The 19,477-nt window shown below is 37.9% G+C and overlaps 1 protein-coding gene across 2 annotated transcripts in view; it reads right to left on the bottom strand.

The window, feature by feature from the left end:
* Rsbn1 (round spermatid basic protein 1) overlaps positions 1–19,477 on the bottom strand; it is a 51,765-nt gene that overhangs the window by 4,966 nt on the left and 27,322 nt on the right. For both annotated transcript variants that reach the window (XM_021195622.2, XM_021195621.1), the window contains exons 3-6: positions 7,305–7,442; positions 6,833–6,975; positions 1,822–1,989; positions 146–254 (exon numbers count right to left, since the gene is read on the bottom strand). In XM_021195622.2, the coding sequence (XP_021051281.1) occupies positions 146–254; positions 1,822–1,989; positions 6,833–6,975; positions 7,305–7,442 (558 nt within the window). The remainder of the gene's footprint in view (positions 1–145; positions 255–1,821; positions 1,990–6,832; positions 6,976–7,304; positions 7,443–19,477) is intronic.

Here is a 19,477-nt window from a genome sequence, read left to right as displayed (position 1 = left end):
TAGAACCACCATGCTCTAACACACACAGAATTTAATACAAATAAAGTTCAATTTACTGTCCGTGAAACCAATGATAAAATATCTAATAAAAATGGATCTAGATGCAGCTTCCAATATCTCCCTCAAAGGGTAATAGGACTATTACCTGAGAAACTGGAGGTTCATGAAGGTCTAACTGAAGTCTCTGTACAACATCAGTAAAATCCTCAGCGTGAAAACAAATCACATCTTTGGTTATGCGAGGCTGATCGCTCCTAATATTAATAAAACAAATTTAGGGACTAGCATCACAATGGAAAAATGGCAATTTCAGTTTTCTTGTTTTTAGAATACTACCATTAGCAAATAAGTAAATAATATGCCTATCTCAATAGACTGGAGAGATGGCTCAGCAATTATAAGCACCAGCTGCTCTTCCAGAGGACGTGGGTTCATTTCCATCACCCATATGGCAGCTCACACCTGCAACCCCAGTTGCAGGAGTTCTGGCACTCTCACAGAGATACATGCAGGAAAAATACCAATGTACATGAAGAGAAATCTTTTTCTACTAAAAATCAGTAAGTTATGAGAAACTCAAATGGGTAAAATGAATAGTTTCTGCTAGTCTTACAGCAACCTTTCATCCTAGTGCACACTCACAATCCCAGCAACTTAGGAGGCTGAGGTCAACAAGAGGATCTTTAAGACCAGCCTGACCTTGACCAACAAGTTCAATGCTGACCTACATAGTGAGACCCTGGATCAGAGGATTTGGGGTTTTTTTAAGTTTTATTCTACATGTGCTGCACTTGCTGTTGTTTTCCGGGGGCTTTGAGCTTTGTTATAATAAACCCAGCTCCAGGGGAGTGTAAGATGGTGCCACCACTACTGAGAAGAGAACAGCAGCTGCTCAGAAGAATAAAACAGAATTGCCATAAAATCCAGCAACTCTTCTGGGTAGTGAACACTAAAGACATAGAGATATCTACATATCTAGTTTAACAAAAAGCCAAAGGTAGAAGTAACCCAAACACCTATTTAGTGGGCTAATCTATGTATATGTCTGTGTGTATGTGCAAGTACACGTGTGCAAAATGAACTATTCTTGGCTTAAAAAGGAAATAAAGTCTGATACTTGTTATAACACAGGTAAACTCTGAGGGACATTATAATAATAGAAATGGCTGAGTCAGGAAAAAAAGCAAAACAAACAAACAAAAAACCCAACCTGGAACTGCCAGAATGCCTTAGAGAGCAGTGATGGTGCTTGCCACAAAGCCTGAGCTCATCCCAAGACCCAGGTAAAGAGAAACAACTCCTAGATGTTGTCTAATCTCAACACAATTGCTATGGCACACACCTCACAGTCACAAAAAATAAGTGTGATCAAAATAAGTCCCTTTTGCCACTATAATTTTATATTACACTCATATCTGTGTATGTACAGGTACATGTGTGTATACCAGAGTGTGGTCAGGTCTAACAGCAAGCACCCACTGAGTCACATCGCCCACTAGGATTCCTCTTTTTAAAAAGGGTAAGAGTAGAAAGAGTCTCCATTTCTGAGACAGAATGGCAAGAGAACGCAGAGTAATGGTTCCCAGGACTAGGGAGGAGGGAGAAGTGAACTCTGGGACATCAGGTTTCAGTTTGTCAAGAAAAAACTTCTAGAGCACTGTTTCATCAAAGTGTGGCTACACTTATGCCATTAAAATGTTTACATGGTAAACTATGTTAAGTGTATTTCACCACAATTTAAAAATTGGTCCCTGATCTTTTAAACAGAATCCACATTTTCTTAGACATTACTTAACCCTATATTAGGTTCCTTGAACTTACCATTCACCGAATTGTACAGCCTTCAAAACCCCAACAGCAGCCGTACTTTGCCAGTCAAACCCCTGACCTACGTGATCAGCATGAGCTCTGGTCCTGTCTTCAAAGAGGACTTCTCGGGGTTCACTTGTCCGAGGTAGGTACTGGAGATTTTTAATTTCATTCATTGATCTATAGTTGGTTGGTTGTAAAACAAGGGAAGTAAGGGAAAATAAACAGCAGTAAGGTAAAAGGGCAGATCTGCTATAATATTAGGCTTAAATGAGTACAATGATTTTGATCATTAGCATTGAACATACTATTAAAATTATTAATATGATTTCCTCCCTTTCCCTATAGACTATACCTTTATTAGGCTCAAATGAAGAATCTGAATATATAAAATTTCTCTAGACAAGGACAATATGATTCAAGGCTTAAAGCTATATGCTTCTTTACCTTTAGCTCAAATACGCATTTACAATTCTCAAAACATTCTACCAGGACTTAAGATTCCAGGCAGCAAACTGAGCATATAGCTGATCTCCTTCCACACTAAATGGAACTACTACAGACAGGAGAAGGGAAGATAGGTGAGTGGGCAGAAATATACATGAAATAGAGTTAGGCATAAGTAGATAGCTATTGATTAAAAAAAAAGAAAGAAAAACAAAAAGATGGGAATCTATTATATTCTGCTTTTATGTGTTCAAACACTTCTAAATTTAGCAATCTAATGATGATAGTAAAGGAAATGAATTAGTGAATTAGCAATGCCAACAAACTTTTGCATGACGGAAAATAATCACACTGTCTTAAACTAATAAAACTGAACAGAGAACGTCAAAGGACTAGCCTATTCAATAAGGAGTCAAAAGGAAAAAGGGCAATGGACCTTGGAGAAGCTCAGGTCAAAGGAGGCAGAGGCACAGGAATGATATGGGACAAAACTTAACTGAAACTGACAAACGGAGGATAATGACTGTGGTGGTTGGATGAGAAAGGCCCCTCCCTAGGTGCTCATATATGCCTTGTCCTTAGTTGGCAAAACGGATTTGGGAAGGATTGGAAGGGGTAGTCCTGTTAGAGACGGTGTGTCACAGGAGGGTTCAAAAGCCCACCCCAGGCCAATCTCTCTCTAGCTCTTTGCCTCTGACCTGTAGATCAAGATGTAATGTATTCCTCTCTCACTTTTCCTCATAGCCCCTGACTTTTCATCAGGCATCAGATCATTCTCTATGTTATCTGATCTATAATCTCTAGAGATAGAGCTGGGTGAGTCCTGTGAAATTACAGTAGGCTCATTCCAACTCTCAAAGCATTCAAAACTAGTTCAAAAAGAAGCATAAGCCAATGCCTGCTACAACATGGATTAACAGTATAAAAACAAAATCTGCTTAGAGGAGTCCTTTGGAAAATTTCCTAGCTCATAAAAGTTTCTTCTATTAAATATAGCCAGGTTCAAGTATGATCCCTAGAACTTCTAGAACCATCTAACAAGCACAAAGCTAATATGAGCACAAAAGCCTAGGCAAGAGGAGTGGCTAGCAGAGAATGGAAATGATCTGGCTCTTTGAGGCTGGTTATTTAGCTAGTGACCATATAGTACCCAGAGATAACATTCCTTCCCAGGCTTCTTAAAATATGGGGTAACATTTTTTAAATCTTGTTAATCATACTTGAGCCAAAAATCTTTTTTTTCTAAACAGGGTTTCTCTGTATAGCCTGGCTGGAACTCACTCTATAGACCAGGCTGGCCTCAAACTCAGAAATCCACTGGCCTCTGCCTCTGCCTCCCAAGTGCTGGGATTAAAGGCATGCGCCACCACTACCCGGCCTTGTCAAAATTCTTTATAGCCATAACCATTCTCATAAAATTCAGCTGGAAGAAAGGAAAAGAACGGGAAGGAAAGGGCGGGGAGGAAAGCAGAGAGGGAAAAAGGGAAGGAGGGAACTGACTCTTCACATTGACTTTGCCCTCAGAATAAAACAACTCGGGATAACTAGGGACCCCATTTAATGCCTACTTTTGTGCCTATTCACTCGAATGTGAAGCCTGTCTACTGCCAGGCTGAATGAGATATATATGGAGAATCTCCAATAAGTTAAAGATGTACTCAAAGTATGAATGGGTCACCAAAGAATAACCAAACTCCTACAGAGAGCAGCATACTGACAAACAAAATTCACAATGATGACATTTAAAAATCCAAAAGTTAGAAGATAAAATGTCAGGTAAGAATTTCCAAGTAAAACCAAAGAGGTCTATACTATTACAGACTAAAGGCACTTAGAAACTGAAGAGACTGTCAGTGGCTGCTCTTCCAGAGAACCTGAGTTTGGTTTCTAGCACACATGGCAGCTCACATCTGTCTGTAATTCCAGTTCCAGGGAATCTGACACCCTCACACAGATGTGAATCCAGGCAAAACACTAATTCACATAAAATTTTAAAATTAAATATATATTTAAAAGTTAGATATCCAATACTGAAAGGATATAATAATAATTTAAAAAAAAAAAAAGTTGGACAAGGGTGGCATACTTTTTTAATCCTAGTAATTGGGAGGCAGAGGCAGGTGGATCTGAGTTCGAGGCCAGCCTGGTCTACAGAGCAAGTTCCAGGACAGCCAGGGCTACACAGAGAGACTCTGTCTTTAAAACAAGAAAAGAAAGAAAACAAACAGGAAAAAAAAAAAAAAGAAAGAAAGAAAAGAAAAGGCTCTTAAATCAGGAGTGCTATTTTTCCATGAATAGGAGAAAAGTAGATGGAGGGAGGGAAGAAAGGGGCGGGAGGAAGCAAGGAACACAACGCTGAAAAGGGGAAATTAAGCATGTTAAAACTTCCAGAAATGAAAACAAACAAAAATCGTTAAAAAGGCCTATCCAGTGACAATAGTTGGAAAAATGCATCTCCATACTCCAACTAAATTATCAATTAAATTTAATAACAGAAAAAGAAAAATTCAGAATATACTGACTCAGTAATATCTTCCATTTCTTAGAATAATTCTTGAAAATGTGTTTGAGTAAGTAAAGGAAATAAACCTAGAACAGCAGCCTAGGTAAGCCAGCAGCTTAAGTCTTAGGTGTACAGGGTCTTCCATGATGCGCTGAACACAGACCTCCAAAGGTGCTCGTGGTATATACAAGAAAGCTTAAAGTTCATCTTACAGTCCAGAGAAACAGTAGTCACAGGAAACAGCAAAGGCAGGAAAAGTTACCAAAAAGTGGATAAAGAGACTGGAAAATGCAAACTACAGAATTAGAAAAGAATAATTCTGCAGGTAGATTACAAGAGTAAATTCAGCTAGATAAAAAAAAAAATACTAAATTTACATGTTTCAAAGTAACTAGAAGAATAGGAAGATTTTCAACATTAAGAAATATGAAGTGTTTGAGGGAATAGAAATGCTAATTACTCTGATTTGACCACTGTACATACATTGTAGACATGTATCAAATTATCACACTGAACCGCATAATGCTTATAATTACTCTAAGTTTATTAAAAATAAAACCAATTGATAGTATTACAGAAGCTCTAGAAAGATTTCATGATGGGGAGAAAAGATGGCTCTGTAGGTAAGAGTACTTGCTATGTCAGCATGAAGACCTGAGTTCTGATCTCAGCATCCACATAAAAAGCCATACATGCCACACTTATCCATGTAACCCAGTGCTGTGAGGGTGAAGAAAGGAGGGTCACTGCGGCTTGCTGGACACTAACCAGCACTTTGTTCAATGAGACCCTGCCTCAAAGGAATAAGATGGAGAGTAATAAATAAAACAGGGCATTAAACATTTTCCTGTAGCCAATGCTCATGCACATGCACATACATCCACAGGTATACGTACAAATACCATACTTGTACAACACACACATAAAGAGAAAAAAGAAAAGAAAATACATGCTGAGCAAGTATTCTATCGACTGAGTCACATCCCCAAATCCCATATAGTTTTTAACTGAGGGTTTTCATGGATTTAATAAGTACCTGAAGCTATGTTAGCTTAAGTAGCATTCTCCTGTGAGTTTTAAGCTCAAGTTGAAACTAATCCACTAAAACTCCCTTTTGATATCTTAACTGTTTCCTTTTTTAATTATTTATTTTGAGACAAGATCTCAATATGTAGCCCTAATAGCATGGAACTTACTATGTAGACCAGGGTGGCCTCAAACCCAGAGATCTACCTTCCTCTGCCTCTGAAGCACATTATCACAATTTTATGCAATAGCAAAATAGTACATGCTTCACTCAGCAAACCATGTTTTCCTACTGTGTGTCATAATGAGATATAATTAAAACAGTCCCCAGTTTCAGGGAGGTCAAACTTTATTAAGAAACAGAAATAGTAAAAAGATCAAGGAACCATGTTGTAAGGCCAGAGATAGAACCATTTAACTTGTTCTACGCTCCACAAAGATGATTCAAGATAAGTCTGGAAAGCTTTACTAAAAACCTCCTAGGCAAAGAGGAAGGTGGAAGACGGGGCATTCCAAATAAAATTATGGGCTGGAGAGATGGCTCAGTGGTTAAGAGCACTGACTGCTCTTCCAAAGGTCCTGAGTTCAATTCCCAGCAACCACATGGTGGCTCACAACCATATCTGATGCCTTATGGTGTGTCTTAAGACAATGACAGTGTACCCACATACATGAAACAAATAAATCTTTAAAAAAAAAAAAAGTGCAAGAGCAAAAAGCAATAGAAGATAATAGTTTGGAAATAGAATTTAGTAGCTAGGAAAGAATGAAAGCTGACTCAAAGGTACTATATTATAAAAGTTTTGTTTAGAACACACTTAGGAGAATGATAGTTTATCCTACAGACATTTAGAAGATACAAGTTTTAAGAAAAATCAATTTTTCAGAATACTACTGACCATATAATAGGTTATCTGAACTAGGCATACCTAAAGGAATGCTTCAAAAATCTAGACAAGTTTCAAAAACCAAACTCAGGTATCAATCATTTCTATAAACCATCTACTAAAGAGGGTTTTTGCTTATTTGAGCACAATTAACTTTTACCGTCGTCTTTTGAAGGGTGACTTTGGCATATCTGCTGTAGGGATCATCTGTTCTCCTGGCCTCACCCACATTATAGGCCCATCATCGCTCTGAGACCTACATTGTAGCTGGAGGCTGGAAAGTGTACCCCAGGGCAAAGTCATCTAGAAACCAAAGAAATTAAGTTACATTTAAAAGATTTTAGACTGTTTACATATTATCTCCCATCCAAATGAAAATACTAAAAGTCATTTCACATGTGTATATGAAGAAATAAAAGCCATATTGGAGAGTAACATATTAGAAAATAACTGAAATAGTCAATAACAATACTTTTCTAAACATTTCTATACAAACTAGCATATAAAATTTAATTTTAGTAAGCAAGATTAACTTAATACTCTAATTGTATGTGTGTCTGAAATAATGATATACTGAAATAATACTGAAAGTGTCTACTGAAAAAAGGTTAATAGTCTAAAGAAACACTCACTTTCAGAAATGGTGATTCTTCTAACATATCTAGGAACTCTGGGAAATAATCACCAACTTCTTCATCTACTGCTCCAACAAGACTTATCTGCCGCATGGGACCTGCTCGATAGGTACCACAGCAATATGTCCTGTTGACCTGAGATGCAATGAAAGAGAGGGAAAGGTTTGAAGTGCACTATACAGGAGAACTGAGCATTGTTTCTGGTATTAGTATTTCATCTACATACGAAGGATTCAACGGTCAGTTCTTTGGACAAAGTTAACGAGTCACCCAAACATTGTGATGTCAGCCACAAACAGAAATACTTCAATGTGTAAGTCTGCCACTAGTTCAATACCTCAAAGAAAAGCATTAAGACACATTTCTTTAATAATTATTTCATTTTAAAAACACTTTATTTTGAAAAGACAGAATAAGCAATAAAACTGGCAAGGCAAAAAAGACTACCATAGCCTCAGTAATCCTTCATGTCCACTAACTATTCCTCAGCTTAACTTCCCTTCATGGCCACTAACTATTCCTCAGCTTAACTTCACTTTAAGACAGATATCAAGCTATTGCACTACTCTTAAATTTACTTAATTCTAACACCACAATATTAACAGCACCCAATTTACAAGCAGTTCAAAAAATATAGAAAGATAATTGATGTGACATGGATAAAAATAAAGTGCCTCTTCTTGTTTGAAAAGAGAAAGAAAGAAAACATAAAGGGAGGACGGGGAAGAGAATGGCAGAAGGGAACTCAACAAAGTTTATTTTCATCCACACAGAAAAGCTTCTTGCCTTATTAGGAGCTTCACACCTTATAAGGTTCACATTTTTGTGAAGACAGACTAATACTGTCTTCAAATAACAGCCAAATCGTTAAGATTTTTACTTAGTGGCATAACCGTTAACAACTTAACAAACGTGCTATACAATTCAAGTACACACTAGTATCTGTCTCTAGTTCCTGTGTTTATCAATTCATCTCACTTTTTATTGACGTTTCATGTCACTGCAACCCAAAACAAATCAGTAATGACATCCTACAGATAAATGAGAAATGTTTTCTAGTCATCTGTTGTCTTAGTTCTCTTCCAGGCACCTTCCTCTAGTTGCAAAGTTGGCCTATTTCTCATTTAACATATTATCTATGGGTGTTTTAAATTATAATGTGAATTTATTACACATACCCTGCTGCATTCTGTATCTAATTCTCTATATGGAAATGGCCCCCCAGAGTCTAGTCTATAAGTACGACTTCTCTCAGCCAGACTGCAGACATTCAAATGCAGACCTATGACACCAAGCACAGTTTCTTCTCAGCTTCCTCTCTACTCCTAAGCTTATTTATTGTTGTGGAACTTTTGTATTTGCTTCACAAGGCAGTGCTAATCATTTTCTCAATTCCCTTATTAGAAATTTATAAGCCTTTTCCTCGTCCCTTAAAGAACAAGTTTTATCCCTCTAACTAGTTAGTACCTTAATGTAAGAAATAATCACTTCTTATCTAATTGCAAAAAACTCAGGATCACAGTCCTGACAAGAGGTTTGCCTAAGGATTTCCTAAGGAAAAAAAACACTTCACCATCCAACTTCCCTTTTCTAAATGCTTCATGGTTCCATTAAGCTCAAGCTCTTCATGGCTGATCAAGTGCCTTCTGAACTATTATTCCAAAAGAACTATATGATTTGCCACATTTTACACACACACTCTCTCTCTCTCTCTCTCTCCTCTCTCTCTCTCTCTCTCTCTCTCTCTCTCTCTCTCTCTCTCTCTCTCTCTCTCTCTTACTTTAATCTTTGTTCACTTCCAATTTTTGCATGTTGTTATTGTTGACCATTATAATTTTAACTTACCCATCTAGGTTAACTAGGTCAATGAGAAGACAGATCTAAACAGGTTTCCATGTAAAGAAATCAAGTCTATGAAAATCACAGGTCTTAGGCAAATTGAATTTGAAGTTATAACTAGATTAAAATAATAGTAACAATATGGGTTTGGGAATATAGCTCAGAGATAAAAACACTTTACTGGCATATGTGAGGTCCTGGGTTCAATTCCAGCATTTAAAAAAAAATTAAAGACATCCCAACCTCCTTGCTCAGATAGATCTTCCATCAGGGTCTAGCCAGGTGAGTCTGCCCGGTCCTCCCCTGGTTGCACCCTCAGCAAGCCCCAATACCTTGACGTGCATATCCAATATTCCAGCCTAGTCTGGCCACCCTTACTTACTGGGCCCTCACATAATCCCCTAGGCCCTTCCTAAGATATAGTCAAACCTGTCTGCCCAGCCAGGTAAACATATTGCACCAGGGTCTTGCCAGGTAAATATCCACCTCCTCTCTACACACTTTTCCCAAACCCCAGATTTATCCCCAAATCCAGCCTTGAACCAAGACACACATCCTGGATGCTCCCCAAATCCCTTTGTGCATCTGACTTCATGCCTCCTAAGCCACGCCCACATTTAGGACCAACCTCACCTATATATCCTGTGTTCTGCTCCAACATGCTCTGTTCCTATCACAGAACAAAAGAAGTCCACATGCTCAGATCTCACAGCAGAAATACAAACAATATGAAAGATCAAGGCAGTACTCCTTCCCTCCCACCAAAGTCCGCCAGTCCTGGAGAAATGTTTACCATGAAAACTTTTTAGATGAACACCAGGACACAGAATTTAAAAAACCAAGTTTAAATTTTAAAAATTCAAGGATTTGGACTGAAGAGATGGCTCAGCAGTTAAGAGCACTGACTGCTCTTCCAGAGGTCCTGAGTTCAATTCCCAGCAACCAATGGTGGCTCACAACCATCTCTAATGAGATCTGATGCCCTCTTCTGGTGTGTCTGAAGACAGCTACAGTGTACTCACATAAAATAAATAAATAAATCTGAAAAAAATTCAAGGATTTAAAGAAGACAAAAAGAAACAGCTCAATGAACTTTTAAAATTAATAATAAATCCCTAAGTGATACCCAAGAAAACACAATACTGTACTCAAAGGACTAGCTGGAACAATAATAAGCCAAGAGAATGAAATTAAAGGGAGAGAAAACAGAAAAGGAAAGGAATCTATCCCTGTTTGCAGATGACCTGATAGCAGGCATAAGAGATCCTAAAATTTCTACCAGAAAACTTCTAGAAATAATCAATCATTTTAGCAATGTGTCAGGAATCATAATCAACCTTTAAAAATTAATAGTTCTTCTATACACCAATAACAAACATACAGAGGAAAAGATCATGGCCCCACTCCCATTCACTATAGCCCCAAAAAATGAAAATATCAAGGAATAAACCTAACCAAGGAAGTACAGGACCTATACAATGGAAACTTTAAACCTGTGAAGGAAAAGTAGAGAAAGATACGAGAAAATGAACATCCTGTCAAAAGCCATTTACAGATTCAATACAATCCCATCAAAATCCCTGTCTCATTCTTCACAAAACTTCAAACACTCCTAAAATTAAATGGAACCACAAAGAACTCTGGATAAGCAAAACAATCCTAAGCAAAAAGAACAATGCTGGAGGGCTCACCATTCCACAACATGGTGCCAGCACAGACAGGTCTGTAGTCCAATGGAACAAAACAAAGACCCAAATGTGAGTACACAGATCTACAATCATCTGATAATTCAACAACATTGCCAAAAACTTATACTGGAGAAAAGACAGCATTTTTCAATAAATGGTGTTGGGAATACTAGATGTGGAAGAAGTAAGTTAGATCCGTATCTATCAACTTGCACAAAACTAGCTTCAAATGAAGCAAAGACCTGAATATGAAACCTGAAGTGCCAACATTGCTACAAGAAAATATAGGCAGCACCTACAGGATATAGGTATAAGGAAGAACTCTCTAAATTGGACATGATTTGCCCAGAAACTGAGACCAACGAGTGGCAAATAGGACCTCTGCATAGCTTCTACACAGCTAAAGAAACAATCGAATGAAGAGGAACCTTACAGAATGGGAAAGCATGTTGCCAGCTGAACTAAAAAATAAAATAAAATAGAATAAAAATAAAAGACACATTTAAAACATGGCCCTGGGATCTCTGAACTGATTTCTTAAAAGAACAAAAATGGCTTTAAGAAAAATCTCCAAAAAAAGTTCATTGTACATAACAGTTAAGAAAATGCAAATCAAAACTATTTTGAGACTTTTTCTTACCCAAGTCAGCATGGCAAACATCAACACAACAACCAGCAACAAATGCTGGAGATAATGTGAGAAAGAGGGAACCCTCATTTATTGTTGATGGTATTGCAAACTGGCAGCCACTCTGGAAATCAGTTTGGAGAATCTGCAAAAACTAAAATTAAGTGTATCATATGACCTAGCTATAACACTCCATATTATACACCTAAAAAACTAGATAGCCTACACCACAGATACTTGCTCAGACACACTCACTGTCACTCTGTTTACAATAGTTAAGGATACACACTATGGAACATTCTTCAGCTGTAAAGAAAAGTGGAATACTAAATCATGAAATTTGTAGGTAATGGATAGAACTAGAAAATGTATAGTGAATGAGGTAACCCAGACCCAGAAAGAGTCTCTCTTCCGTGGCTCCTAGCTCCAAATGTTCAGGCATGTGTAGTCTGAATAAGAATGGCCCCTATAGGCTAATATTACTTGAATGTTCAGCCATGGGTGAGTGGCACTACTTGGGAGGGCCAGAGTGTCTGGGGTGTGTGTGTCTGTCTGTCTGTCTGTCTGTCTGTGTGTGTGTGTGTGTCTGCATGATCCCTGCTGCCTGAGAATCGAGACTAAGAAATCCCAACAACTTCTCCAGAACCATGAATGCCTTCATGCTTCCATGCTCCCCACCATGGTAAGAATAAACTTCTGAAACTATAAGCAAGACATGCTTTCTTTTATAAGAACTGCTGTGGTTATGGCGTCTCTTCACAGCAATGGAACACAGACTAAGACACATACACAACCTCAAGTGACTACAGAAGCCACGAAAATAAAACTTAGATTGGGAAGGAGACAATAGAGCTCTGCATACCAAAGTAAAAGTGATTTGAAGGGGAAACAAGAAAAGGAGTGTTTTAATTAGGGACATGAAGAAAGATAAATACAGATGGAAGGAGACAGGTAAAATAGCAGTAAGGATGTCTGGAAAACTCATAAGACATTATTGTCTATCTGCCTAAAGTTACATGGAATTTATATGTGTAATATATTATATTCTGATAACAATATATATTATTACTAATATACTATTATATATGTTTACATATATAGTTTAAATTAAAATTTCCATCTGGGCTAATGATGCTGCTTCCAAGAGCCATAAACTATGTAACAGAAACCCAAATATCAGGCAAGATCCCTTCTGATTTGCTGGTCAGCGCTGTCTAAAAGGTTCCTAAAACATTATAGGCTATTGTTGTTGCCCTTAGTTGCTTCCCAGAGGTAGAAGTTAAATTCTTGTGACTGGACTGGACTCTAGTAATAGGTCCTAGAGAGTCAGAGATACACCATACCTGAGAGCCTCCTTCCTGTTGCCAGAAGGCTCCATGGAAGATTCCCAGGGAAGGAAGCAACCAACAGTCCCACCAGTTATGACACTTCTCAACTATAATAACCACTATGGCCCAATATCCATAATGGTACAATAGTGGCACACATATCTTGTCAGTAACCATCAACTGTAGGCTTAGACTTTTTTTTTTTTTTTTTTTTTGGTTTTTCGAGACAGGGTTTCTCTGTGTAGCCCTGGCTGTCCTGCAACTCACTCTGTAGAGCAGGCCGGCCTCGAACTCAGAAATCCACCTGCCTCTGCCTCCCGAGTGCTGGGATTAAAGGCGTGCGCCACCACACCCGGTAGGCTTAGACTTATTAAAACTTATTTTTAATAAGGGTTTTTAAATGTTTTGACTCTCCTTTTAGCCCATCATCCAAAGATAGGGGGAAAAATATGGTAAATAGAACAAGGGGATGTGGACCTGTTTAGAAGTAAAGTAGTTCCTTGGGGTGATTTCAATCTCCGTTTATCAGAATACCAGTAGTTTGGTTCAGTAGTGTCAGGGTAACAAACACAAATCAGCACCAGTAGCATGACCCAGCAGACACTGCCAAGCATCCACTAAATGGTACGAGTCATTTGGAGCGACCAGGACCAGCCAGGCCACCAGACCAGAAGTTCTCTGCTGTGCCTCTCTCAACAACATGAAGATCAGCAAAGATGAAGACAATGCAAGATCAACAAAGCGTTGCAAAGCTAGCTTTCCAAATGCCCCATACATTGTCCATTGGGTCCTATTTATACTCTCTCCAAACAGCACATGTCCTCCCAATGATCTTGCCTCAGCAAAACACCATGTGAGTCTGTATCACCTCACATATCCAGAAACTTCCTTCCACTTCAATCAATTCTCTAGTTGGAATTAAGGCCTGTTCAAAAAGAGGAAAATCATGCCTCATACTAGATACCTAGTCAACTTTATGGGGCTAATGAAAGCATGGCTCATGGAGGAGCACCTACAATTACCATAAACCAGCAGAATCCCTAAATGCATTCCAAATATCCTTATTCTTATTCTTACAGATAAGATTAAGTCTTGTTCCTCGTCAAAGAAATGTCTCCATGCAACAGATGAAGAACATTCTAGAAAACCATAACCAATTAAAATGCAAAGAACAAGTGACAATGCTGGTGCTCAGCTCCAACAACACACCTCATGCACTTAAGGCTCTGGGATCAGAGCAGAAGAAGGAAAGGAAAGAACAGAAGTTTGCTGTGATAATGTGCCTCCTAGAAACATCAGAGAAGCTACACTTATGAGATATTACCAACATGGCTCCTAGCTAAGACCTGAACAAGGACAACACTAAAGGCTAACATGGAAGGAAGGAATCTAAACCCTATACCAGAGGACTACAGGCAACAAAGAATGCTGACAGCAGAAGAAAACAACTTTCCGAGGGAAGAGCCCCCACCTGGTTATCCAATACCAAGTGTTCAAACCTGAAAACACACACACACACACACACACACACAAACACACACACACACACACAACATTAATATGAACTAAGCAGATTGCATTTATATATTTAAGAATGTGTGTATGTGTGCACGCGTATTTATATGTAAATCAGAGGCCATGAATTTAAGATACAGCAAAGGGGGTACTTAGGAAGTGTTGGAGGGAGGAAAGAGAAAGGGGAAAATGATGTAAGTATATTTTAATTGCAAAAACCTTTAAATAAAAGTATTCATATCTCATGTTATTATTTAATGTTTAAGATAATTACAAAATAGAGGTAAATACTTAAAAAAGAATCTGAAGAGATGAATCAGTGACTAAGAGTCCTGGCTGCTTTCCAGAGGACCCATATTTGATTCCTAGCCCCGACATGGCAGGTTACAACTCTCTGTAACTCTCTGTAATGGGGATGTGACACCCATTTCCGGCCTACGCAGGCATCAGGCACACATGATGGTGCACAAACATATGTACAGGTAAAACCACTGACTGGTATTATCTGGAAAGTCTAATTTTAAAGTTACTAAGACTTAAAAAACTATAGAGAAACAAAGGTTGAAAAATTAAAATGTTACAAATATTTGAGGACAGACAAGTAAATAAACTGTCAAACTAAAAAAACAGCTGAGACAGGAGGACCACACAGAGAAAGAGGAAAAAGTAAGCCACAGTGAAAGACAACGATAACTTTAATGTTTCAAACAATGGCCAAGAATATTAGGTTTGAGAAAAGAAGAAATATTATCCAGAATTCATCTTTACTAAAACATTGGTTAAAAAGTTAACAAATGGTTGATAAGGAAAGAAACATAAGCTGCTAATTTAGACCAGACGCAACATCTCTAACAGACTAGACTTAGGATTGCCAAATTGGACTGGAAAACCTCCTACCCATTCATTTCTACTTACACACCATGGCAGAATGAAGCAGTATGTACTTGAGATAGAGGCAGATACTATACAGTCTTTGTATTAAAAGTTTATCTACTCCAATTTAAATAGAGGCAGTATGGTCCTAAATTACGATGCAGTCCTTAGTAGAAAAAAGTTTACCAGCTGGGCATGGTGGTGAATGCTTTTAGTTCCAAATACTAAAGACAGAGGCAGATAGATCTCTGAGTGCAAGGCTAGCCTGCTCTACAGAGTAAGTTCTAAGACAGTCAAGGCTACAAAGAAAAACTCTGACTCAAAAAACAAAAAAACAAAGTTTACCCACCCCCAATTAAAGCACTCATAGGAGAAAACAGGCAACATGTTTAAATATTAAGTCTAGCATTCACTGCAGTGTATCTGCAGTACAGCACGCCTCATGTAAACACTTGTTGGATTTATGTATGTTAGGGTAGAAACAGTAACCAACCATTATACTCTGGCAAAGAGAGAGAAAAAAGAAGAGCTATTGACCAACACTGTCACTTGCATTAAAACTTCTAATAAATGTAAATTTTTGTTATTTAAATAATTAGTAACACAAGCCAGACTGTGAACAGCATTTATAAGCACCGTAACATGTACCAACTGAGTGAATCTGATGCCAAAAAGCAAACCACTAATTATTCCTAAGTATTCTGTCTTTCTTCTTTTTTAGTGAGAATTTCCTGGGCATATGGCCAGTGAGCTAGGATCCCTGGCAACTAAGTATACCCTGTGATTAAGTTATAGCCAATAGGTTGGCAAGTTTAAAATGCAATTTTCCTAAGGAACCATCTTGCCCTTCATTTCCTCGTTGCTAGCAGAGCCCTGCATGCTATAGAGCCAGGCTCATCCAAGCCTACAATAAGGAAGGAATGGCCAAGCTTAGCAACAACAGAAGGAACTAGGATGCTGGGTAATGCAAAACAATGATGCTAAACTGTGGACTATCATAGAAGGAAAACATCCGTCTCTAGCCACCATATTTGAATTCTCTGTTATGGTCTTTTTGGTGGCACAGATGACACTGGCATCTTATAGCCTGACCTGGACTTAAGGGGGGGGGGGGAACTAAAAAGGAAAATCTACCACTACATTACACCCAAAAGAGAATCATGGTGATTAGATACTTGCAAATTAGACAAGTGAGGAGAAGTACAAATTAAAAGTATATTTTGAATATTGATAAAAGATCAAAAGAGAACAAAACAGTAATCAAATACTTTGAGGTTTGTTTGTCCCCCAAAGGATGCTGAAAAGCTCAGTCTTAGTGTGGTGTTGCTGAGGAGATAAAATTAGGACACTGGGTTATCACCTCATGAAGAAAGTACCATAGTCACAGAAAGTTGACACAGGACACAGAATGTTCCTGAGAGAGTGTTAAAAATGAGCTGGTACCCCTTCTGAACCCTTCTGCCACATGGCCACTGATCATACTCACCCAGAATGGAGCCAAATGTATGCCAGTGACATGCATCCCCTTGAATCCCCAGAACAATGAACTAAAACCTTTTGTCTTTATAAAGTACCTGGCCTTTGCCAGTTTGTGATAGCAACAGAAAACAGACTAAGAATTTTAAGGAAGTAGATTTATATAACCTTAAACAAAGAATAAGAATTATTAAAAAGCCCAAACCATTCATTTACTATAAATTTATATTATATACCAGGACTGTCCTCAACACAGATACAGCAAACCAAACCTATTCCTGATCCTTAAAGCTTATAGTCTAGTGGAGAAAGATTAAAACATTTAATTGTAAACTGTGAGGTCTTCAAAATAGAAAACGGGAAACTGTAACACAGAGTATAAAATGTCCTTTAAAGTAACATTAAGCTAAAATCTGAGAACAAGTTTAAAGAGGGAGAAAAAAAAATTCTAAGAACTACTAGCACTAGCTCTGAGTTTGAGGCCAGCCTGGTCTACAGAGTGAGTTCAAGGACAGTTGGGGCTATACAGAGAAACCCTGTCTCAAAAAAACAAAAACAAAAACAAAAACAAAAACAAAAACAAAAAAAAAAGGAAGGGAAGGGAAGGGAAAGGAAGGGAAGAAAGAAAAGGAAAAAGAAACCCATTGGATTTAAAGGAAGAGGAAGCCTCCCAACTTGCCTCTGTCATTGTTTTAGAGTTGGTGGTCTTACTGTATGTTCAGGCTGGCCTCAAACTCTAGAGCTCAAGAGATCTTACCTCAATGTTCCACATAGCTAGAACTATAGTGTGTGTCTTCACAGCAAGCCATATTTGCCTCTGTCAGTTTTTAAGGCAAGGTCTCATGCAACACAAGATGGCCTGGAACTCACACTATATAGTTGAAAATGACTTTGAACTTCTGATTCTCCTGCCTCCACCTCCCTAGTACTGAGAATATAGGGGTGTACCACCATATCTGGTTCGGGCTTAATCTCTTGGGTTCAGGTTGGTCCTCTATAGTTTTTCCATTTCAAATGTTAGGATTAAATTATTTTAATTATTAAGTTAATCAAATTTTCTTTTATGCTTTGTCTCTACAAATTCTGTTTGTCATAGGATTTTATTATATTATAGGTTTTCTTCAAAAGTGATCTGGGCGAGGCGTGGTGGCACACGCCTTTAATCCCAGCACTTGGGAGGCAGAGGCAGGNGGATTTCTGAGTTGGAGGCCAGCCTGGTCTACAGAGTGAGTTCCAGGACAGCCAGGGCTACACAGAGAAACCCTGTCTCGAAAAACCAAAAAAAAAAAAAAAAAAAGTGATCTAGTGTTCTGTTCATATTTAAACATGAGTTACCACAAAACTGATCAGAAACCCTGCAGAAACATAGGTGGGACATAGTTTGTGACTCAGTAAGGAATTCATAGCACTGTGAGTAAAGCTCTTAACTACCAGTGTTTTTTCTCTGGGGCTTTTAATTTCTATAGTTAAGAACCATTACATTTTACCAGGGAATTAGACTATGTTAAACCTCTCTCTTCAGACTTGGAGCCTAACTGTGGAGGGGAGATGAAGTGTGGAATTATCTTTGGTGTCTATTTGTATAATCCATCTCAGTATCCTTATTTATTCATACATGCAAAGTCCCCTTTTTTGCTAAGGTAACATTCATAGATTCTGGGAATTTAGAACTGTATCTCTTTTGGGTCTTTATTCCACTTGTCCCATGCTTCAAATTCATGGTGTCTACAACAGATACCACCTTTCTGCCCAAACGCCTCTTCCAGAAAGGAGAATGAGTAATATTTTTATCTAGTTGTGAAGGATGCAAGTTTGTAGTAATCCTTGGTACATTTTCCTGTTTCCTGTCAGATGCAGTCTTTCTCTAAGTCCTGCTAATTTAATGGTCTTGATACCTTCTATATATATTTTCTTCCTACCCCTTTTAAAATCAGTTCACTCACTGCCTTTGAGCAATTTCTTACTTGGATTATAGAATTCTCCTAACTGGTCTCTTTCCCCTGTTTCTCTGAACATTAAACAAATAAAAGTATCCTGAGTTCATCCTAACATTTGAAATGTAAATAAAGAAAATATCTAATAAAAAATAAACAAATAAAATAATTTCATCCATGACAGAGTAACAAAATTATTTTAAAAGCAACAGCAAACAAGAATGAAACCTCTCAAATTCAACCCATTTTAGCTAAAATTCATCTACAGTAGAAAAAGGAAACAGCAGAACAAAAAAGAAAAATATATAATTTTTTTTTTTAGAAAATGGAAAAAAAAAAAAGTAGAGGACCAACCTGAGCCCAAGAGTTTAAAAACAGCCACAGCGATATAACAAGTACCCACTTAAAAGAGGAAATTAAGGCCAAAAAGTTGATCCAAGGGTAAAGGCATTTGCCACCAGGCCTAACGGGTGAGTTCAACGCCCAGGACTCATACTCAGTAGAAGGAAAGAAATCTCTAAGTTGTCCTTCGACCTACACATGTGCATGCTGTGTATATGTGTGTATATATATAACCAATGTAATAAAAATGAGATTAAAAGTTAAGTAAATTAGACCATCATTTAGGAGAACTAACATACAAAAAGATTTTCTGAAGGAAAAAATAAGAGATGGAGGAAAAAGAGCAATAAAAACTGCGGGAAGGAAATAGTAAAGAGTTAAAGGTAGAAATGTGGCTCAGTGGTAGAACACTTATCTAACACGCCTAAGAGTCTGGATTTAACCCCCAGCAAGAAAGAAAAGAAAAGAAAAGAAAAGAAAAGAAAAGAAAAGAAAAGAAAAGAAAAGAAAAGAAAAGAAAAGAAAAGAAAAGAAAAGAAAAGAAAAG

The sequence above is a fragment of the Mus pahari genome, chromosome 4 (assembly GCF_900095145.1).
Source record: "Mus pahari chromosome 4, PAHARI_EIJ_v1.1, whole genome shotgun sequence".
NCBI classification, from domain to species: Eukaryota; Metazoa; Chordata; class Mammalia; order Rodentia; family Muridae; genus Mus; species Mus pahari.
The sequence above is the reverse complement of the archived record's forward strand: the minus strand, read 5'-3'. Positions and strand labels throughout refer to the sequence as shown.